The sequence below is a fragment of the Mirounga angustirostris genome, unplaced genomic scaffold, assembly GCF_029215605.1.
Source record: "Mirounga angustirostris isolate CCGP_5_RB_7025 unplaced genomic scaffold, mMirAng1.0.hap1 SCAF_8, whole genome shotgun sequence".
Taxonomy (NCBI): domain Eukaryota; kingdom Metazoa; phylum Chordata; class Mammalia; order Carnivora; family Phocidae; genus Mirounga; species Mirounga angustirostris.
In genome coordinates this window covers 118,284,006-118,302,688 of record NW_026991716.1, presented here as the reverse complement: position 1 = coordinate 118,302,688, position 18,683 = coordinate 118,284,006, and the positions used below count along the sequence as shown (strand labels likewise).

General features: G+C 45.3%; 2 protein-coding genes across 2 annotated transcripts in view; both read right to left on the bottom strand.

Annotated features, from left to right (window-relative positions):
* Window positions 1-397: 397 nt before the first annotated feature.
* On the bottom strand, window positions 398-2,656 carry SLC35D3 (solute carrier family 35 member D3). The gene is made up of 2 exons (XM_045866104.1): window positions 2,218-2,656; window positions 398-1,212 (listed from the first exon to the last, which is right to left on the bottom strand). Exons 1-2 carry the CDS (start codon window positions 2,654-2,656, stop codon window positions 398-400), a joined length of 1,254 nt encoding a protein of 417 aa, XP_045722060.1.
* Window positions 2,657-10,658: 8,002 nt separating this feature from the next.
* The window catches only part of PEX7 (peroxisomal biogenesis factor 7), an 84,965-nt gene continuing 76,940 nt past the window's right edge, over window positions 10,659-18,683 (bottom strand). The window contains exon 10 of the mRNA XM_045865614.3: window positions 10,659-11,143. Within this exon, the coding sequence (XP_045721570.1) occupies window positions 11,075-11,143 (69 nt within the window). The 3' untranslated portion in view covers window positions 10,659-11,074. The remainder of the gene's footprint in view (window positions 11,144-18,683) is intronic.

The following is an 18,683-nucleotide window of genomic DNA, read 5'->3' as shown; positions in this document are numbered from 1 at the left end:
AGACGTGTCTGGGTATGTCCTCTTTGAGCTTATTCAGTGTGGGCAGCCCGTCTATACTCCATCTTCCGAGGGGGTGGGTTGAGGAACTCTAAGTACATGCAGGTATTTGGTTATGGTTATAAAGACATAAAATTCATGTGCCAGGAGTCTGCAGTCAGAACCACTGCGTTCCTTCCTTAAGCTTCACGCTTGTTTGTCTCTGTGATGCCTCAGGTAAACTCACACTAAATAATTCACACAGGTGCTCACGCTGTTGCTGTCAGTCCCTTTCAGCTTCCTTCTTTGCTTCCCTTCCCCACTCCTCAAAGGATAAAATTGTGCGGCCCCTCATTAAAATATGGTATCTCTAACATACAAAATAAGTGTATGTACATATATACATACATGCATTTCCTTTTCAAGGACTGGGTAACTCCTCATTTTCTATCAAATAATCCTTTTTCATATACTTGGTTCCCCTAACTAACCTCCACACTTCCAGGTAAGCATCCTTCAATGACCTCTTGCTCACTTCCGCGGGGCCATCTGTGTTCTGCGAACTCCTAGCCACCTGCGGGCCTCCGCTGGGGCTGCCCCTCGCCTCTTGCCCACTCCTCTGAGTGGGGCCACCTGCTGACCCGCCATTTCCATCCTCCGCGGGTAGCTCCTCCATGACGAATGGCAGCTGATCTCCACTTGGCCGTGCTTCCTCGCCCCCGGGCTGCGTCTCTAGGTCCTCGTAGTTGCTTTGCTTTCTGGTCTCCACGAATTTGGCCACACAGTAAATGATGGAGCCCAGGGTGTTCACCACCACGCCGGCAATGAACAGAGAGGTGGGTTCCACATCGCTGAAGGCCACCATGCCCACTGTGATGGTGGCGATGCTCTTCACCACGCCTACGAAACTGGTGGTCACCGCCGAGTTGATGTAGGTGCAGTGCAGCGTGGTGAAGTTCATGGCGCAGCCGATCAAGATGCAGGCCACGAAGATGCAGACCATGGCCGGGTCCTTCCAGCCAGGGAAGGTCCAGGCGTGGATAGAGTCGGTGCTGGCGAAGGAGCAGACGACCAGCAGTGGGGTGGCGGACACCGCGATGACGTACTGCGCGGTGAGCGGCCCGTGCTCCGTGTCGGCGCTGGCCTTCTGGATGAGCACCAGGTAGGCGGCGTGCACCAAAACGGCCAGCACGCCCGTTACGTACCCGATGGGGTCGCCGGTCAGGTCGCCGGCTCCTGGAGCGCCCCAGGAGAACCGCGGAGCCAGGGCAAGAAGGAAAAAGAGAAGACACCGGGTTGGCGAGGGTGGGTATTCACTGGGGCAACGCGTAGGGTTGGTGAGTAGCCAGGGTTCGCGTCCCAGCTCTGCCCAGGGGTATAAAACGCAAGAGCCAAGTTCAGCCAATGCCCAGTTCGAGGCATAATCGGAGGCGCCTTCCCTGCCATATCCCCGGGGCCCCCTGGCTAGTTCTGTCCAAGACCAAGGCCCGGGAGAGCGCAGATGCCCTCGGGGTAGGCACGGAGGTCACCAGGCTCGTGGTACCCTTGCCCTCTCCGTGGGGCTCCGGAAGGAAGAGGGATCCCTAGCTACTGTCCTCTACCCCGGGCGGACTGGGCGCCGAGCGAACGCCTCTCTCTCCCGACCCGTTTCCCGTTCCCGCCGGCTCCCTTCGGGCTCAGTCCTTCAAGCTCGGCCCTCACGTGGGGCTCAATCCGGCCCCCTCTGCCTCGCTCCCTCAGCACCTCGCGCGGCGCCAGAGACCCAAACTAGCCTCCGCGGCTCAAGCTTGGTTTCCATTGTCCCCCGACCCCCACCACTCCAGCCCCGCGTGACCCAGGGAAGTTCAGCGCCCCCCTCCTTCCGACTCAGCCTGGGGGCTCCAGTTCCCAGGCTCAGGCGGCTCCCCCACCCCTCCTGGAGGAAGGAAGCGAGGCAGGGCGGAGGAGAGGGGAGGCGGGTGGAGGGGGAAGGGAAGGTGGAGAGGGCGATACCGGTTTAGGCAGGGGCGGGGGTCGGAAGCCCGGACTGGGGGGAGGGGTGCGCTCTAAAGGAGGAGGTCGGAGCGCTGGGAAAGGCTCAGCGTGGTCTCAGAAGTCCCGTTTGCGAGCCGAGCACCCACATTCAAGCCTCTCTCTGCCTCAGTCTCCCCATCTGGAAGTGAGGGCCTTGCACTAGGTGATCCCCGCAGTCTCTGTCCGGTGGGGTGGGGTGGGCCGGGGGTGGGCGCGGGTCCCGCTCACCTGCCAGGGCGGCGCCGCAGGTGGTGATGAGCACGGCCGCGAGCACCCCGGGCGAGGGCGCGCCGTTCTTGAGCACCAGAACGCCGATGAGCATGGTGACCAGGGGCAGGCAGCGCTTGAAGACCACGTACATGGGCAGGCTGAGGCCGCGCAGGGACCAGAGCGTGAGGCTGGACTGCAGCGTGGAGAGCACTGCGACCCCCGCGAAGGAGCGCGCCAGGTTCAGGCCGAAGGGGGGCACGGCGATGAGCCCCAGGCGCCGCAGCAGCTCCAGGCTCAGCGCCGCCGTGGAGCTGGTCAGGCACTGCACCAGGGTCAGGAAGGAGAACTGGTAGCGGCTGATGAGGAACTTGAGCAGGATGTTGAGGGAGCCAGAGAAGACCCCGTGCGCGATAGCCACCGAGATGCCCAGCACGCGGCCCCGGCACAGCTGCCGCATCGCGCCGGCCGCGCCGTACCCGGTGGTGGCGGAGCTCCGGGACCTGCGGAAGGAGAGCCGGGAAGAGAGCCGCGAGCAGCCGAGCGAGGGCTGCGGGGGAGCCCGCCCAACGCCGCGCCGAAGGGCAGGGGGCGCCGGCTCGCTGCAGAGGGCAGCTCCAGCCAGGCGTCCTCGCGGCTCCGCCGCTTCGCGTCCAACTGCCCCGCAGCTCCCGGGAGGCAGTGACGAGGGCGGGGGACTCCGAAAAGTGGCAGGGGTGGGGGGCTGGTCTGAGAGGAGTGGCGGGAAACCTAGCGACAGCGATCTGTAAGTATGTGACGAGCTGCAATGGGTTGTGTCCCGCGCGGTTTCCCAGCCAGGGCGGACGCTCTGCTCCTGGAAGCCCGGGCAGCTGCCGCTAGCGGGACCCGACTCGCACCTCTCCGGCAGCCCAGCGCCCATCCGGGCGGGCTCTCCGGGCGCCGCCCCCTCTCCTCCGGCCAGGCCAGCTACTCCCGCTGGCCTCTTCTCTCCAGCGCCGAGCCCAGGGGCGCGGGTTGCGGGATCTCGGGCACAGCTAAAGATGGTAGAAACAACAGCGCCCCAGGGTCGAGCTTATTAGCCGCAACAAGTGACAGCACCCTCAGCCCCAACCCTTCCCTTCCCTCCCCGAGCTTCAGCGGCTTTTCTATCCGCCGTCCCTACGGGCGCAGCCGCGGGACCTTGTCCAGCTGCCGGCCAGGAAAGGGGAAAAAGTCGGTGCCAGCCGGCTGCGGGGCTCCCTGATGCTCCCGCGCCGGCACCCCCACATTGGAGAAACCCACGGCCCCAGGACACCAACCCCAGCGTGCTTTAGGGCGCCAAGCCTGGCCTCTTCCCGTGGCCGCCAGCGCGCTCTCCAGTCCGTGCGCCTTCCAGGGAGGGACCTGGGATGACTCGCGTGGCTCTGGGGGAGTTTGGGGGGGGGGGCGCTCCTTGGCCTCGCCGGACTGCGGAGCCTGGGGGCGGAGGCAGGGGCACACGTTTCAAGTGGGGCAAAGATGTGAAATAAGCATAAAAGCAGAAGCTAAGTCTCTGGAGGGAGAACCCTCCACCGATCTGGGGGATCCCACGGGGGCGACGGTGCACCACGGGTGGGCGGGGAGCGACTGGCTACGCTGGGAGGTGCGGGGGGCGGGGGGCGTTGGCAGGGGAGGGAGGGCGTAGCGGGGGCAGGAACCCGGGGGCCAAGACCGCGCAGACTAGGTGTAGCTTTCTCTGGAATCCCGGGAACCGACCGCAGCCTGCGGGGCTGTCGTTGGCGGCTTTGGGGAGCGGGACAACCCCTACCTCTTACCTCCCGGGGGTCCTGCAGGACTTGAGAACTGTTTTTCTATCTGGCTAAGAAAAGTAGGAAATTATTTTCTCCGGGCACAAGGCTTCTGTGACCCTTCGATCTGAATTTCGTTCCCTGGAAAGTAACGCCCGGACACGGAAACCCAGCAGCAGCAAAGGGGTTCGCTCAGCCGAGGTCACAGCTAAAAGCCAGACACAGTTCAGTTTTCGCGCTACTTTAAAATTACAGACTTGGCCAGGGTTTGGGAGCGAGGAAGAGAGCCTGAAATTGCAGCGCACCACCTCGCCCTTTCCTTCACTTTTCCTAGCCACCCACTGCCATCGGGATCCCAACCTCCTAGCCCTTAACTGCTGCACGAACTAGTATACACGAACCGTTTCTTTAGTGATTCTTTTGTTTTCTCCTCCATACTCCCCCCCCCCCCTCTGTGCTGAACGCGGCACTTCCAGCCCGGATATTGAAGCCGCGATTATTTTTACCAGAGCAGAAAAATAATTTCCACCAGGGACTGGCAGCATCACTGCAGTCCTTATTCTGGGCCAGTTTTGCATGTGCTGGAGCTCACGTTGGTGGGAGAGATCTAGGTTTCAACCAGTCCTGCCCAGGGCCTAGTAGGGCCACCTCCCTGCCCCCCTCAGGTGGACACTCAAGAAAATGTTTGCAAATGGCTCAGTGTGTCAACTTTCCAGGAATAACACTGAAAAGCAATTTACTGAAACCCGTGCTTCTGGTTCCCTGGGAAATTCTTTGTTTTTGTTGCTAACGGCTATGGTTACACACTATTGGCCATTTCATGGGCTGTTTTTCAAGTGATGTTCTTTCTTTAGGAAATGGGGTCTGAAGCAGCAGGTCACATTATGTGTATGTGTGTAGTAGAAGCATATAAACAAAGTATACTCAGATTAAAAAAAAAAAACCTTGAAGATTAACTTTTTAAAGAAATCAGCGAATGACAGATCTTTGCTTCTGGGGACCATTCCAATAAAAGCCATCTTAAGTGAACACAATAAAGAACTGTCTGCATAGACCCAGTTTTGGAATGATTCATTTCTGCCAGCAATTATAATTGCTTCCATTTGTGATACTAACATTAGGTAAAAGATTTGGGGCTGATTCAGCTATCTTACCCTTCTCATTTAGGCAAGAAAATTTAGCTTAATACTTGAAACCTGCATTGGCATGAAAACAGTTCATTTTCTCTACTTTATTGCATATAATTCTTTTCCATTAGGACTTTCATTTAAAAAAAATTAATACCATCTCCCACACCAATTACTAGGTGAGCTCCTAAAGAAAAATGGGAAAAACAAGAATACTATGTTTAGCAAGGTTAATTGAACAAGAATGTAGATCTGAAGGTCAAAAAGCTATTTGACCTACTGGTATCAAGCTCCATTATCTTCGGAGCTACTTAATACATATTGATGGCATTAAATAAATCCTTTAGGTCATTCGTTTGGCAAACATATAGAGCGAGTATTTGGGGCCAGGCAGTTTTGGTTAGCCACAGAGAATTCAAAGATGAGCACTCATCTGAGTTCTTCAGGATTCACAGGTGCAGGTGAGACAACACAATGAGGCTTATGCAACAGTGGGGCCCCGTGGCAGAAACAAGAGAGCAATAAAGAGGACAATAAAATCAGCTTTCTCAAGAGGTATCAGAAAAGACATCCTGGAGAAGGAAATATGGTCTTATTTCATTATTTTTAATTGTAAAAGTAACCCATTCCCATTATAGTATGTACAAGGAAAACAGACTTTAGAACAATAATTGAACATGCTATCTTCAATATTCCCTGCCCCCAACCCCATACCAACCCCACTACACAGAGCTGGCTACTAGTGCAAATCTTTAGTTTTCTTACGTATCTATTTATACATACATAATCCCCTTTTTAAAAAAATGATAAAATTAGGACATCGACCTATTTGTGTATAATTTACTATTTTAAAAAGCGTATTGTGGGCAGGTCAGCCCCCAAGATCCCTTGCTTCCTTGTAGTCACACCTTTGGTCAATCCCTCCTACGTTGTACCAGGGCTGGTCTGTGTGACCAGTAAGACACAGCAGAAGTGATGGTGTCACTTGCTGAGATTAGGTTATAAAAGACTGAAGCTTCCATCTGGAACTTTCTTTCTGTCACTCAGCCGGGAGGAAGCCAGATGCTATGTTATAGAGACCCTCAGGCAACCTGTGGAGGGGCCCACATGGTGGGTGCCTGCTAACAACCATGTGAGTGATTTTGGAAGCTGATTCTTGAGCCCCATTGGAGCTTCAGATACCTGCAGCCCCAGGTGACAGCTTACCTGCACTGTCATGCCAAAACCTGAGCCAAAACCACTCAGCCAAGCCACCCTTGGATTCCTGACCTATGGAAACTCTAAAATAAATGTCTGTTGTTTTAAGCTGCTAGGTTTGGGGGTGCCTGTTATACAGAAATAGGTAACTAATACACCTATAGATAGCAATGTATTTTTCATGTCAGGACACATAGTTCTACCTTATTCTTTCTGATGATTGTTCCATAGTATAACCTTTCTTCTGTAGACAGGCATCTAGATGTTACCAAACAATGATATAATGAATACCCTTGGACATTTGTTCTTACATACTCTGTATGTATTTGGGGTGGAGACATACAGACAGGGAATTCTAGAACTGGAACTGCTGAGTCAACTGGTCATTGAAAATCTTTACTGCCAAACTGCCTTGCAAACAGGTGTATAACAGTGCTCTCACTTTTTTTTTTTTTTAAGATTTATTTATTTATTTTAGAGAGAGCAAAAGAGCATGAGCATGGGGGGGGTGGTGGTGTTAGCAGAGTTGTAGAGAAGGGGCAGAGGGAGAGGGAGAGAGAATCTCAAGCAGACTCCCCTCTAAGTGCAGAGCCTGCCCTGGGGATTCATCCCACCACCCTGAGATCATGACCTGAGCCGAAATCAAGAGTTGGACCCTCAACCAACTGAGCCAGACAGGCGCCCCAACAGTGCTCTCACTTTAACTTAATATCATCGGTATTTTAGTGTTTGCCAAACTGATAAGCAAAAAAAAAAAAAAAAAAATCCCCAAAAAACAAAAAAACGGAATCCCATTTTAATTTGCATTTCTTTGTGGTCAGTTAAAGTCTGGGCACCTTTTTTGAAGTCTATTAAACATTTGCACTTTTACATCTGTTAATTATCTATTGATATCCTTTGTCCACTTTTTTTTTTTTTTAAGATTTTATTTATTCATTCATGAGAGACAGAGAGAGAGAGAGAGAGGCAGAGGGAGAAGCAGGCTCCCAAGGAGCAGGGAGCCTGATGCGGGACTCGATCCCAGGACCCTGGGATCATAACCTGAGCCGAAGGCAGACGCTTAACCATCTGAGCCACCCAGGCGCCCATCCTTTGTCCACTTTTATGTTTGGTTGTCTTAGTGATTTTTGAGAGCTCTTTATAAATTATGGCTATTAAACCATTTGTTACATACATTGCAAATATACCTTCCAATATATCTTAGCTTTGCTAATGGTGTGTTTTGCTCTTTTAATTTTTGTATGTTGTCAGTCTTTTTCTTTAGTCATCTCTCATAACTTTCAAATGAGGGGGAAAGAATTTGTCAAACCAACGTATACCTGAAACTAATGTAACGTTATGTGTCAAACTATACTTCAATCAAAAAGAAATTAAGAATTCACTGAGCCAAGAGTAGGGCAAACCAGGCACGTGGACTACGTTGGATAAAAACAGAAATGAAAACCTGCATTATTTATACAGGGGGTCTGTGAGCACAGCCGTGTTGTGGAGCACAAAGTGGGTGACCACGTGCAGGGAAGCAATGCTGCAGAGAGTAGCAGGGGCTGGTCCCAAAGGACCGCGGCTGTCTGATTCGTGAGCTGGAACTTTTTCCTGTAGACAATCCTATACGCAGAGAAAGGTTTTACACTCAAATTGATGTAATCAGATCGCATTTTTAGATCTGTCTCCGGCAGCTCCAAGGGCACAAAACTAGAAACAGACCCCTCATTTAGGGAGGGATCATCTGCTGGGACTGTCCAGAGAAAACTTAACAATGGCTTGAACCAGGGCAGTGGTGACTGGATTGAAGGGAGGAGACAGAATGGAGAAGTATTTAGGGGGTTCAAGGGACAGGACTTACATGATTCGACTTGGAGTAGAGAGGTGGGCAAAAGGGAAGGAACAAGAATGGTATTTAACTCTGCGTGAGTGCCTGGGCGGACAGTACCAGCAAGAAATGAGAAAGCACATGCCAGAGGAGCCTGTTAGGGAGCAAGACCAGTGTGGTTAGAAGCAAATGAGCACAAAAGCTATGGGGGACCTGGATGGGGGAGGCAGGAGATACAGATTTGGAAGTTTTCCATAAATACATGGAAGTAAAAAACATTGAAGTAGATTATCTCACTCAAGAAGAGGCCTGCTAAGGAACTAATGAGTTCCTTTTTGGAAGAGCCAAATGATAGCCAAGTTGGTCAGTTAAAAAGTGCCAGAGGTAGAATAGAGAGTGGGCTCTCAGCCTGGATCTTTCTGGGGGTGACATACCTTGATAGGGTCACTCCAGACCCAGGGTCAGTTTCTTAGCAACTTAGACTTCAGATCCAGTCACGGCAGAGTTCACATTCCAACTCTATACTTGTTGGCTCCTAGACTCCTGAGAGAGCTTCATTTCTTCATTTCTTTGTCTGGAAAACTGGGAGGGCTTCCTTGCAGGGACGTTATGTAAATCAAAAGGACTAACATGCAGAAATCCTCTCACATTGTGCCCAGATCACAGGAGAAGTTGGAGAGGCAGGCAGGACGACAGCTAAGAGTTCAGTGGCCTAGGGACCAATGCTGTCCAGAGGCTGTTTGGCTTGTGAACCACCAAGAACTTAAAACTCTTGGGAATTCTCTTCCAGGAGAGAATCCAGCACCTTTCCTTCTAGCTTTCCAATCCTAGCTCCAGGAAACCCACTGGATAAACATTCACCCACACTCGGGGCACCTGGGTGGCTCAGTCGGTTAGGCGACTGCCTTTGGCTGAGGTCATGATCCCGGGGTCCTGGGATTGAGCCCCCGCATTGGGCTCCCTGCTCAGTGGGGAGCCTGCTTCTCCCTCTCCCTCTGCCTGATGCTCCCCCTGCTTGTGCTCTTTCTCTGTCAAATAAATAAATGGAATCTTAAAAAAACTAAAATAAATTATTTAACATTCACCCACACTCTTTCATATAGAGGGACTCCAAGCACCCGAGTTAAGTATTAAGGAGTTATTGTTCCAGACGTCTCTCACATCCTTAAAATCGAGGGGGGGGATAATCAAGAGAGATGTTCGTTTTTAAATCACAAGTACGTCTTTCAAAAGATACATGATCCATTATTTTAATAAAATCTCTTGCATTCTCAAAGGAAAATAAGTAAGTGATTTTGTTTCATTGTAAATGGGAGCTGGGTGAGGTCTTTTTAAAGGTCTATGATAAATCCAGCTGATACAGAAACCCCCACTGTGAACCTGCTTTTACTGAACTGTGCTTGGTGTGATGCCTCTCGTTCTGGAAGGAACTAAGAAACAGCTCCATGAGCTTTATCATCATGACAGCCCTAAGGATGTGTCTGACCACCTGATCCTCACATTATACTCTTGTTATGAAAGTAGTGTCCTCTCTATGGGGCCTCCCAAAAACAATATATACTGATTGGTCTAAGAACTAAAAAGAGTTGTACTTTTCCCTGAGTACATTCATTCATGTAACAAATATTTCGTGAGCACCTTCTGTGCACCAGGTATGGTACTAGGGCCACGCCTGCGACAGGACAAAGTCCTTGCCGTTAGGTCTTGGGCACTGAATTGTGTACTCAACCAGGCTTCCCGTTTATGCTGCCGGGAGCAACTTTCTAGGACTTTGAGGTATAGATGTTCAAGCTCCACTCACGGCTTCACTTTATGTTCCTTTTGTTCTGTCTCTTATGTGGTCTTGTTTTTTTACGTGGTAAGCTGTCAATTTTTTTTTTTTCTGGGACAAGTAAACAAATATGTAATGTAAATATATATATATTAGACTATATATATAGTCTATTTTTTGTTGTGTTACTACAAATATATTTTGCTCTTTAAAATTTTCAAGAACTTGTTAAAAATTTAACAATTTTTGCCATTTTTATTTTAATATTATATAAAAATATAAATATTATGCAAAGTTGTTTGTTTTACCAATGTTTCCCTTTCCACCTTTTTTTTAACAGATCATCTGCACTTAGGGGTTTTTCAAGGAGATTTAGGGAGGTACTGACTGAGGAGGGTTTATGGCATTACTTAGGGACAGTTTCAAGGGTAACTGCTTGAAACTTAGTAGGACCTAAGACTTTTTGCCCAGTGACCAGTTTTGTTTTTTTTTTCTTTAATTGATAGTAGAGAAGTAGGAAGAGAGAAATATAGGGTTAAGGTTATAACATCTAAAAAGATTTGAATAAGTGTAAAAAACATGTAAGCTTTTAACTCACAGCATTCCATGTTCTTAAAACATGCCACCAGTCCTTGAGACAATCTCATTCAGTCTGTGTGTCAAGAACATAGTAGATGCTCAATAAATACTGCTGAATCAATCAAATCTACATTAGAGCCCTGTTACTGAACCACAGATATCTCTATACTACATATAATTTGTATTCATATATACACTGTATTAGAAAAAGCAACCTTGCTAGGACGTCATAAAATCATAAGTACTCAAGAGATGTAGTTTATTTTAATTTTTACCAACAGCAGTGATTATATTTTACATCAAAAATGACAAATTAAAAATGAAATATATCACTATCAATATAATCTACAGATCTCCCATATTTTAACCCATTTTACAATACAGAGATTACATTTCAATAGACACTACAAGAGGTACCATAACTTCAATTATTCCTTGGATCTTAAGAAATATGGCTTATGTACTAGGCTTAAATAGTGAGCCAAAGTCTTTATCAGCTGCCTCAAAATTATTCCAGGGTAAATTTTTAAAATTTGAAATTTTGACTAGCACATAAAAGCATAGTACTATGATATCGATAGTTAATTTATTTCCTGTTAAGTAGCTCTCAGCCAGTCTCCTTTGCTTCTGACTGGGGGAGTATATCTCAGGCTGGCATAGTGAGGCAAACAGGATCATATATCTTTATTGTTTCGTCCCAAGCACAATCAGCCACCTAGAAAACAAAAAGGAAGTGAAAAGAAACATAATCTACAAACATTCAAGGTCAGCAGCAAAAGCCGAGGTCACTGAGAGTGGAAGCAGATGGCCTGCTGGTAAACATTATTTTCAATAGGAAGAAGGCCTCATTTCCCTCTTAAGGATACACCTCAGGGATTGTTCCCAACTGACGGAAATTGCCTATAAGGATCTCCTGCCTCCCTGCGACCTCACCTCGGCCCCACCTCACCCCAGAACTACATCATCCCCTATACGTCCCAAGAGAAATGTTGAAAAAACCCACTCCTAAAGTGGGAACCAAGGCACATGCTAGGTATCGTGGGGACAGAAAGGAGATAACGTACAGCTCTTGCCTTCGCAGAACGGTTCATTCACGACCTGCAGTGAGAAGCGCTCAGAGACTCTCAGAGGAGGGACTATCTGCATCAAAGTGGGGTGGTGTCGGAAGACTTCACAAATGCTGTGGCATTCACCCTGGCCCTCTTTAGGGGCAGACGTGGGTGCCAAAGACATTCAAGTCTAAGAAGTCATAAAAACATGAAGGGGGCAAAGGCCGTGGTGCTCAGGAACCGGGTGTTAAAAGGCTTGTGAGTATATCAATGTCTCAGAGTCTAAGATTGATACATAAAATCAGTGTAGGGGCACCTGGGTGGCTCAGTGAGTCAAGCATCTGCCTTCAGCTCAGGTCATGACCCCGGAGTCCTGGGAACGAACCTGCTTCTCCCTCTCTCACGCCCCCTGCTTGTGCTTTCTCTCTCTGTCAAATAAATAAAATCTTTAAAAAAATAAATAAAAAATAAAATCAATTGTATCAAATAACAAAGTACTTAGTAACACATTTAATAAAAGACGTGAAAAACAACCACACTAAAAACAAAAACACTGCTGAGAGAAACTGAAGAGGCCTAAATAAATCAGGAAATATGTTCATGGGTTCAATGTTGTTCCGAATTTAATGCTCCCCAAAATAATTTATAAATAATTCATGATCTCAGCAGGCTTTTTAATGAAAATGGACAAGGTGACTTTTAAAGTTTATGTGGAAATACAGAGGACCTAGAATAGCTGAAAGAATCTTGAAAAAGAACAGCAAAAATGTACTTCTTATACTACCTGACTCAAGACTTACTATAAAATTATAGTAATCAAAACAGTGTAATATTGGCATAAGGATATACAAGTAGCTCAAGGAACAGAACAGAATTCAGGAATAGATCCCAACTTGGACAATAGCTTTTCATCCAATGTACCAAAACAATTCAACAGGGGAAGGGAAGTCTTTACAACTAGTGGTGCTAGGAATGGACATCCATATGGAAAAAAAAAATGAACCTCAGCCCCAACTTCACACCATAAACAAAGATTAATTTCAGGGAGGATGTGCCATGGACCTAAATATAAAACCTAAAGGTATAAAGCTTTGAGAAAAAAACATAGAATATATTCTCAATCTGAAGATTAGTGAAGATTTTGTAGACAGGACACAGAAAGCAATAGCCACAAAGATTTGTTAGGTGCAATTGAAAATAAAACTTTTGCTCATCAAAACACACTGTTAAGAAAATAAATAGGTAAGACATAGAGTGGGAGAAAATGCTCCCAAAACCAATGCATCTGACAATATGTATCCAGAATATATGTAAAGAACTACTATAACTCACTCATGAAAAGACAACCCAATTAAAAACGGGCAAAAGACTTTACTAACAGACAAAGATATATGACCAATAAGCAGACAAAAAATAAAATGTTCACCATCATCAGGCATCAGGGAAATGCAAATAAAAACCACAATGCGATACCACCACAGACTCATGAGAATGGCTAAAATCAAAGGCAGACAACATCAAATGTCAGCAGGGATGCAGTGCAGCTGAAACTTGCACACGCGGCTGCTACAACCACTTTGGGAAACTGGCTGTTTCCTATGAAGTTAAACATATAGCTATCTTTAAACTCAGTAATTCCACTTCTAGAGGTTTATCCTAGAAAATGAAAATGGCTTTATGAAACAATGCAGAGCAAGAATGTTCACAGCAACGTCATTCACAATAGCACAGAACCGGAAACAACCAAAATATCCCTTGACAAGAGAAGATAATAAATTGTAGTAAATTCCTACAATGAAGTGCTGCTGAGCAACTCAACAGAGAGAGCGATCGATAGGCTCAACAATGTGGATAAGTCTCACAAACATTAAGTTGAGTGAAAGAAGCCAAAAACAAGAGTAACTTACAGGACATTCCATCATATATGTTCTAAAACACGTGAAACTTAATCTAAGATTAAAAAAAATAGGGCAATGTTTGGTTTTGTTTTTTCAGCTGGGGGTAGAGGAGGGGACAGGGGGAGACTGGAAAGAGATAGAAGAGAATTTTGGAGGAAGATGCAAATGTTCTATATTGTGATGGGATGTAGATTACACAGTGTACCCGTCTGTCAAAACATAGACCTAAGACTTGTACATTTGGATGTATGTAACTGATACCTAAATATAGTAAGAATAATAATGCAATAATAATAATAACTGAGCGGGGGTGGGACATGAGTAGAGGAATAAATAAAAAAAGAATGCTGATAATCGTTGAAGCTGGGTAAGGGAAGGAAGTTCATTATCCTATTCTGTTAACTTTTTATATGTGTGGAATTTTTCACAATAAAAACAAAAACCAAAAATGTAGACAGTGACATGAAGGATGAAGTGGCATAAGAGAGATTTTGACTAAAGATATTTGCACTCTATTCCCCACCTTTAATGGTTACAAAGGCTCCAAGTTTCATAAAGGAACTCACAGTCTCAGTGGACAGTTGAATTATCTGGCTGTCACGGAGTACAAGAACCACTCAGATTGATCTGAACATATTAACTCCTTATCACTCACTAACAGTATTTTAGATCACAATCCAAGCTGGAGAGAGCAGTAGAGACGTAAGCATTAAACACCAGACTCTTCAAGATCTGGTTGCCACCTACTTGTTCGTTTCTTATTGCACCGGGCCCACACACTCAATCCCGGCCTCTTGTTCATGCCTCTGTGCTCCTGTCCTTTCGCTGATCCCCTCCCCTGAGTGACCTCTCTATTCCCTCCCTCCCCTCTCCCCCTCGCCTTGTTCTGTCTGGAGAGAATACCTCTCTTTTGAAGAACCCGGTTAATCATCACTCCCTCTATGAAGTCATTCACAGCATCCATGCTATTCGGCTGTACTTACTTACAGACGTGTGTGGCTTCGGCCCTTTGGAGGCACAGACAGTGTCTTGCTATAACACAGTAACTACTCAATAAATATTAGCTCAGAGAGTGTATTTTGCAGAGGAAGACTGCAGACAATAACGTTTTCTTGTGTTCGTACTGAAGAAGCAGAGCTGGAACCAGAACCGAAATCTGTTGAGTCTGTCCACCAGAAATAAGTGCCTCATAAAAGGCAAACTGACACTCATTATCTGCCTGGTCCTGCAGTTATATGTTTTTATATCATGGGACACAAAGATCATTATATTAATTTACCCCTGTCTCATCTATGTATATTTTTTTCAAGTGCTAGACCTTTCCATATGTTATTTACTCGGGACTTACTTGCTCAGAACTTCAATAACTAACAAATATCAAGGCCAATGAATCAGCAAATGTTCATAAATCTATAAATTAATTGGTAAAATAAAAAAGACCTCAAACTGCAAATGGTATGGAATTATGAATAGTTGATTCAAATCAATGCAAATAATATTTCTCCATTAACTAACTAAACTCCAGCTAGTGCCACAAGTTTAAAAAAGCTTACAATAAAAAAAAAACAAAACAATAGGTAAGAAGAAAAGCGCTTTCCTAAACTAACAAGGAGATGCCTGACTCTCCGAGGTACAGTGGGCTTCCTGCTAAGGAGAGATGGTGGTGTGGTCCCTGGCGGTGGTGGGCGGGGCTCTCATTGATGACCATCACCACCTCATGGCCTCTGGAGGCTCTGCTTCCCACTTAAGAATGGGAGTAAACACAAGGCTCTCTCTTAATGTTCCCTACTACCCATCCGAGGCCAGGCTGAAAGACATTTAAAAAAAAAAAAGACTTTAAAAATAAGCGTTAACAAAAAGACCAAAAGATAAGTAAAGCGAATGGCATGAAAATAAAAAATCTGCTTTACAGAATGAGACTGACTCATTCTTCAGCTGGTCAAACAAAGCGAGGAATCTTCCCTAGCTCCTCTCCTACTTCTTCACGACAAAAGCCATCTTTCCATCCCATCTCCAGAAATACACTCCTGGCTACGAAGACTCCTTCAAGGCCAGACTCGGGATCAAGAACGAGAAGAGATAATAGGGTGTCTCCTTTCTCATCTACCGAAGATCCTCTTTCTCAGTTTCAGCCTCCTATACGGGGACTCACTTCTTTGCCCATGACCTTGCTGTCAGGAAAAACTGAAAGACGGCAATCAGCAAAAGGACTGCTGGGTGTTGTTTCAGCGAAATGCCGGCATTGTCCTAGGGCCTCACAGGGTTACCTCGTTCTGTAGGGGTCTGTGCCTTTCCCTGTCTCTGGGTTATTTTACAACTCTGAAAGTTATAGAAAACTGATAGTAATCAAATGATTCTCATCCATTAAAGTTGCAAATGAATGTCATCCTATGGAGATGCAACTGATGCCTCCCCTTGTCCCCCAGAAATCATTCCAAACATTACACTTTTTTTGCCCTGCGGATATTGACCAGTTCTGCACCTATTAGGTAAATTCATTTCAGCCTTCAGTGATTGCCTGTTTATGTCTGTTCTTTGGTTCCTCTGAGCCAGTTGTAAAATCTTTCATGAGTTACATAAATCTTTGATACATGTTCATGATATATCTGTGTGAGAGTCATGATCGCTATTTTGAAAATTATCCTCTGACATGGTCACATACAGGGAGATAGCTTATTGGCCTCAACAAGGAAATCATTATTTCTGTGGAACATAATAACCCTTGTTTTCTCATAGGAGATGAGACAGTAACAGAAAAGCCATTTCATTAAAAAAACAAACATGAAATGGAGGGAATGGACAGATAATTATACTAGGGAAAAAAGCTAAGAAAAATTGTTAAAATTAGGCATGAAATTGTCTACATCTCTTGGCAGCAAAGATTAAAAAAAAAAGCAAACAATAATGCAAGAAACGCAAATATCAGGATCAATTTACCAGTTCATCAGAAGAAATCAAGTTTTTCCTAGCACTTGCCTGGCTATAAGAGAAATATATAATATGCTTCCATTATAAAAGTCATTCAGTGCCAAAAGAGTGGTTTTACAAGAGATACAAAGTCATTCTTCATATGGCTGTTTTTAAAATAAACATCTCAACCCTCAAAAAAGCCAAAAGTACACTATTCAACTGTAGGTTCCTGAAGGCATTTCTATAGGGTAGTGGTTCTCAAGAGTTAGTGTACATTAGAATCATCTGGAGGATGTGTGAAAACACAGAGGCCTGTTCCCCATCCTCAAAGTATTCCTTCTCGAAGTGCGGCCCTGAGATCAGCTTCACTGATATCTCCTAGGGCTGATGTACACCCTGGGATCTTCAAATCAAGTCCACAGAAGGGATTCAGAGAGTCTAAAGATGCAACATTTTGTGTGTATATACATCTGTGGGGGAGGGGAGAGAGACTCAATCATTTTCTTCAGTTTCTCAATCCCTGACCCCAAAAGTTTAATCCAGAGCATTCCCCAGCAGAGCATCACAATCACCTAGGGAACATTCTAAAATGCAGCCAAAATTGAGAACCTCTGATATAGAACCTCTGATGTAGATCAATTTTCTTAACTGGGCTTTTGTCACATGCACAAACCTGGGGTTCTTCGGTAGTATCTTATGTACGGGAATTTTTTGCTGTTGACTAAACATTAAAAAATAAATGAATGAATAAATGAATGAACAAATGAACAAAACCAAAATTTAGTGGGGATTCATATATTCTTGAGGGAGAATTCTCTTCCTTTCTTGAGGAGAAAGAAGAGGTTCATTTGCAACTAATATGGAAAACATCTTATGCCGTATTTTCACATTTATTTGAAACTGAAGTTTCAAATCTGGTAGGCTGATATGTGGTAGGAAGATGGTGAACTGGGAGGAGGACCAAGAAAAAAAACATGACTGAACGCTCTCTAAAGAACACTAGCCCCACCTGAAGCAACCCTACCCCCAAAGTTTATGTAGCTGCTTGATCCTGTTCCACATGAGGCAGTATCCAGAATTTCTACTTAAAACACATAAGAAAATTTTATTAATCATGTAAGCTATGGTTAAAACCAATAGGTTGATATATTTTTTTATTTGATATTTGCACCCTGCTGAGTTCTAAATGGGCTTAAGTGGTTTATAGATTAAGGCACAGGGCCAAATAAAATAAATACAGATTCAGGGGAAAATGTCTGTTCTAAAGGGAACAAATGGAGCAAAAGCTTTCAGGCATCAGAGCTGAGCACATTACAACACTTGTAGAATAAATTAGGCTCTGTGCTTTGTGGTAACTAGGGAGAAAATGAGAGCATGCTGGGTAATACGGTTTCTGTTCTCTAACAACATGCACATATGGATGTAAACATTTTTGTATAATTAAACCCGAATAGGATTTTCAGCAATTATACATCTTGGTCAAATCTATATTCCTGTGTTTTGTAGAGTAGACCTTTAGTAAATACTGTTGAATGAATGAATGAATGAAATAATGAGTGAGTGAGTGAATCCATGCAGTGGTTTTCTTCCTCCAGAGATTTTCTGGAGTAGAGCCTCACCCATGGTAAGGAGCACCTGGTCAGGTGTGAGGTCAGAGATCTGGGTGAAGGCAACAAGTTGTATGGGAATGGGGAATATATGGGATTGTTGAGTGTCATGAATATTATTTAAAGAGATTTCACAGGGAGCCTTCTTTTATGTCCCAGGAGCTCTTAGTCCAATATTCCTCTACACTACAAGGCTATCTAAGACATAATTCATATATGTGTGTGTATATATATGTATATATATATATGCACATTTATATTCATCCATTTATTTAACAAATATTTATCGGGTATGTCCTCTGTCAGATGCATGCTGAGGACATTACAGTAAACAAGATGGTCCTGGTCTCTGACCCCACAGATCTGGAGTCTGGCAAAGAGATGGATAAATAGACATCTACAATGCAGAGAAATATGGACAATGATAGACGAATTATAGGATCCAGTAGAGGTAGGGGTCACTATAACCAAATGTAAGGAAAGTGGATATATTCAGGAAGAAATATCATCTAAGTTGTGGCTTAAAGGAGAAGGATGCCTCGGCCAGACAGCATTTGGTGTTGCTATTGTTTGCTGGAGGTGGGGGACACACTAGAGAGAAGGAAAGTGTTCTAGGCAGTGGAATAAATAAGAATAAATGAAGACCTAAAAGTTCTAGCTTTAAAACAACTAAACTGCATTGTAACTCCTCAGATGAAACTCTTAATCTTTGGAGACAGGCTTTTTTTCTGACTCATGTCTGACTCCCGTCTAGGGTTTCTTGAGGGCTGACTGCCAAGGCCTATCTTGTT

What these genes read in the sequence shown, in the direction of transcription:
- SLC35D3 (XM_045866104.1), bottom strand. Translation starts at nt 2,656, where the DNA reads ATGCGGCAGCTGTGCCGGGGCCGCGTGCTGGGCATCTCGGTGGCTATC. An exon ending in CTGCGGCGCCGCCCTGGCAG is followed by an intron (nt 1,213 to 2,217) that starts GTGAGCGGGACC and finishes GGGGCGCTCCAG; the next exon opens with GAGCCGGCGACCTGACCGGC.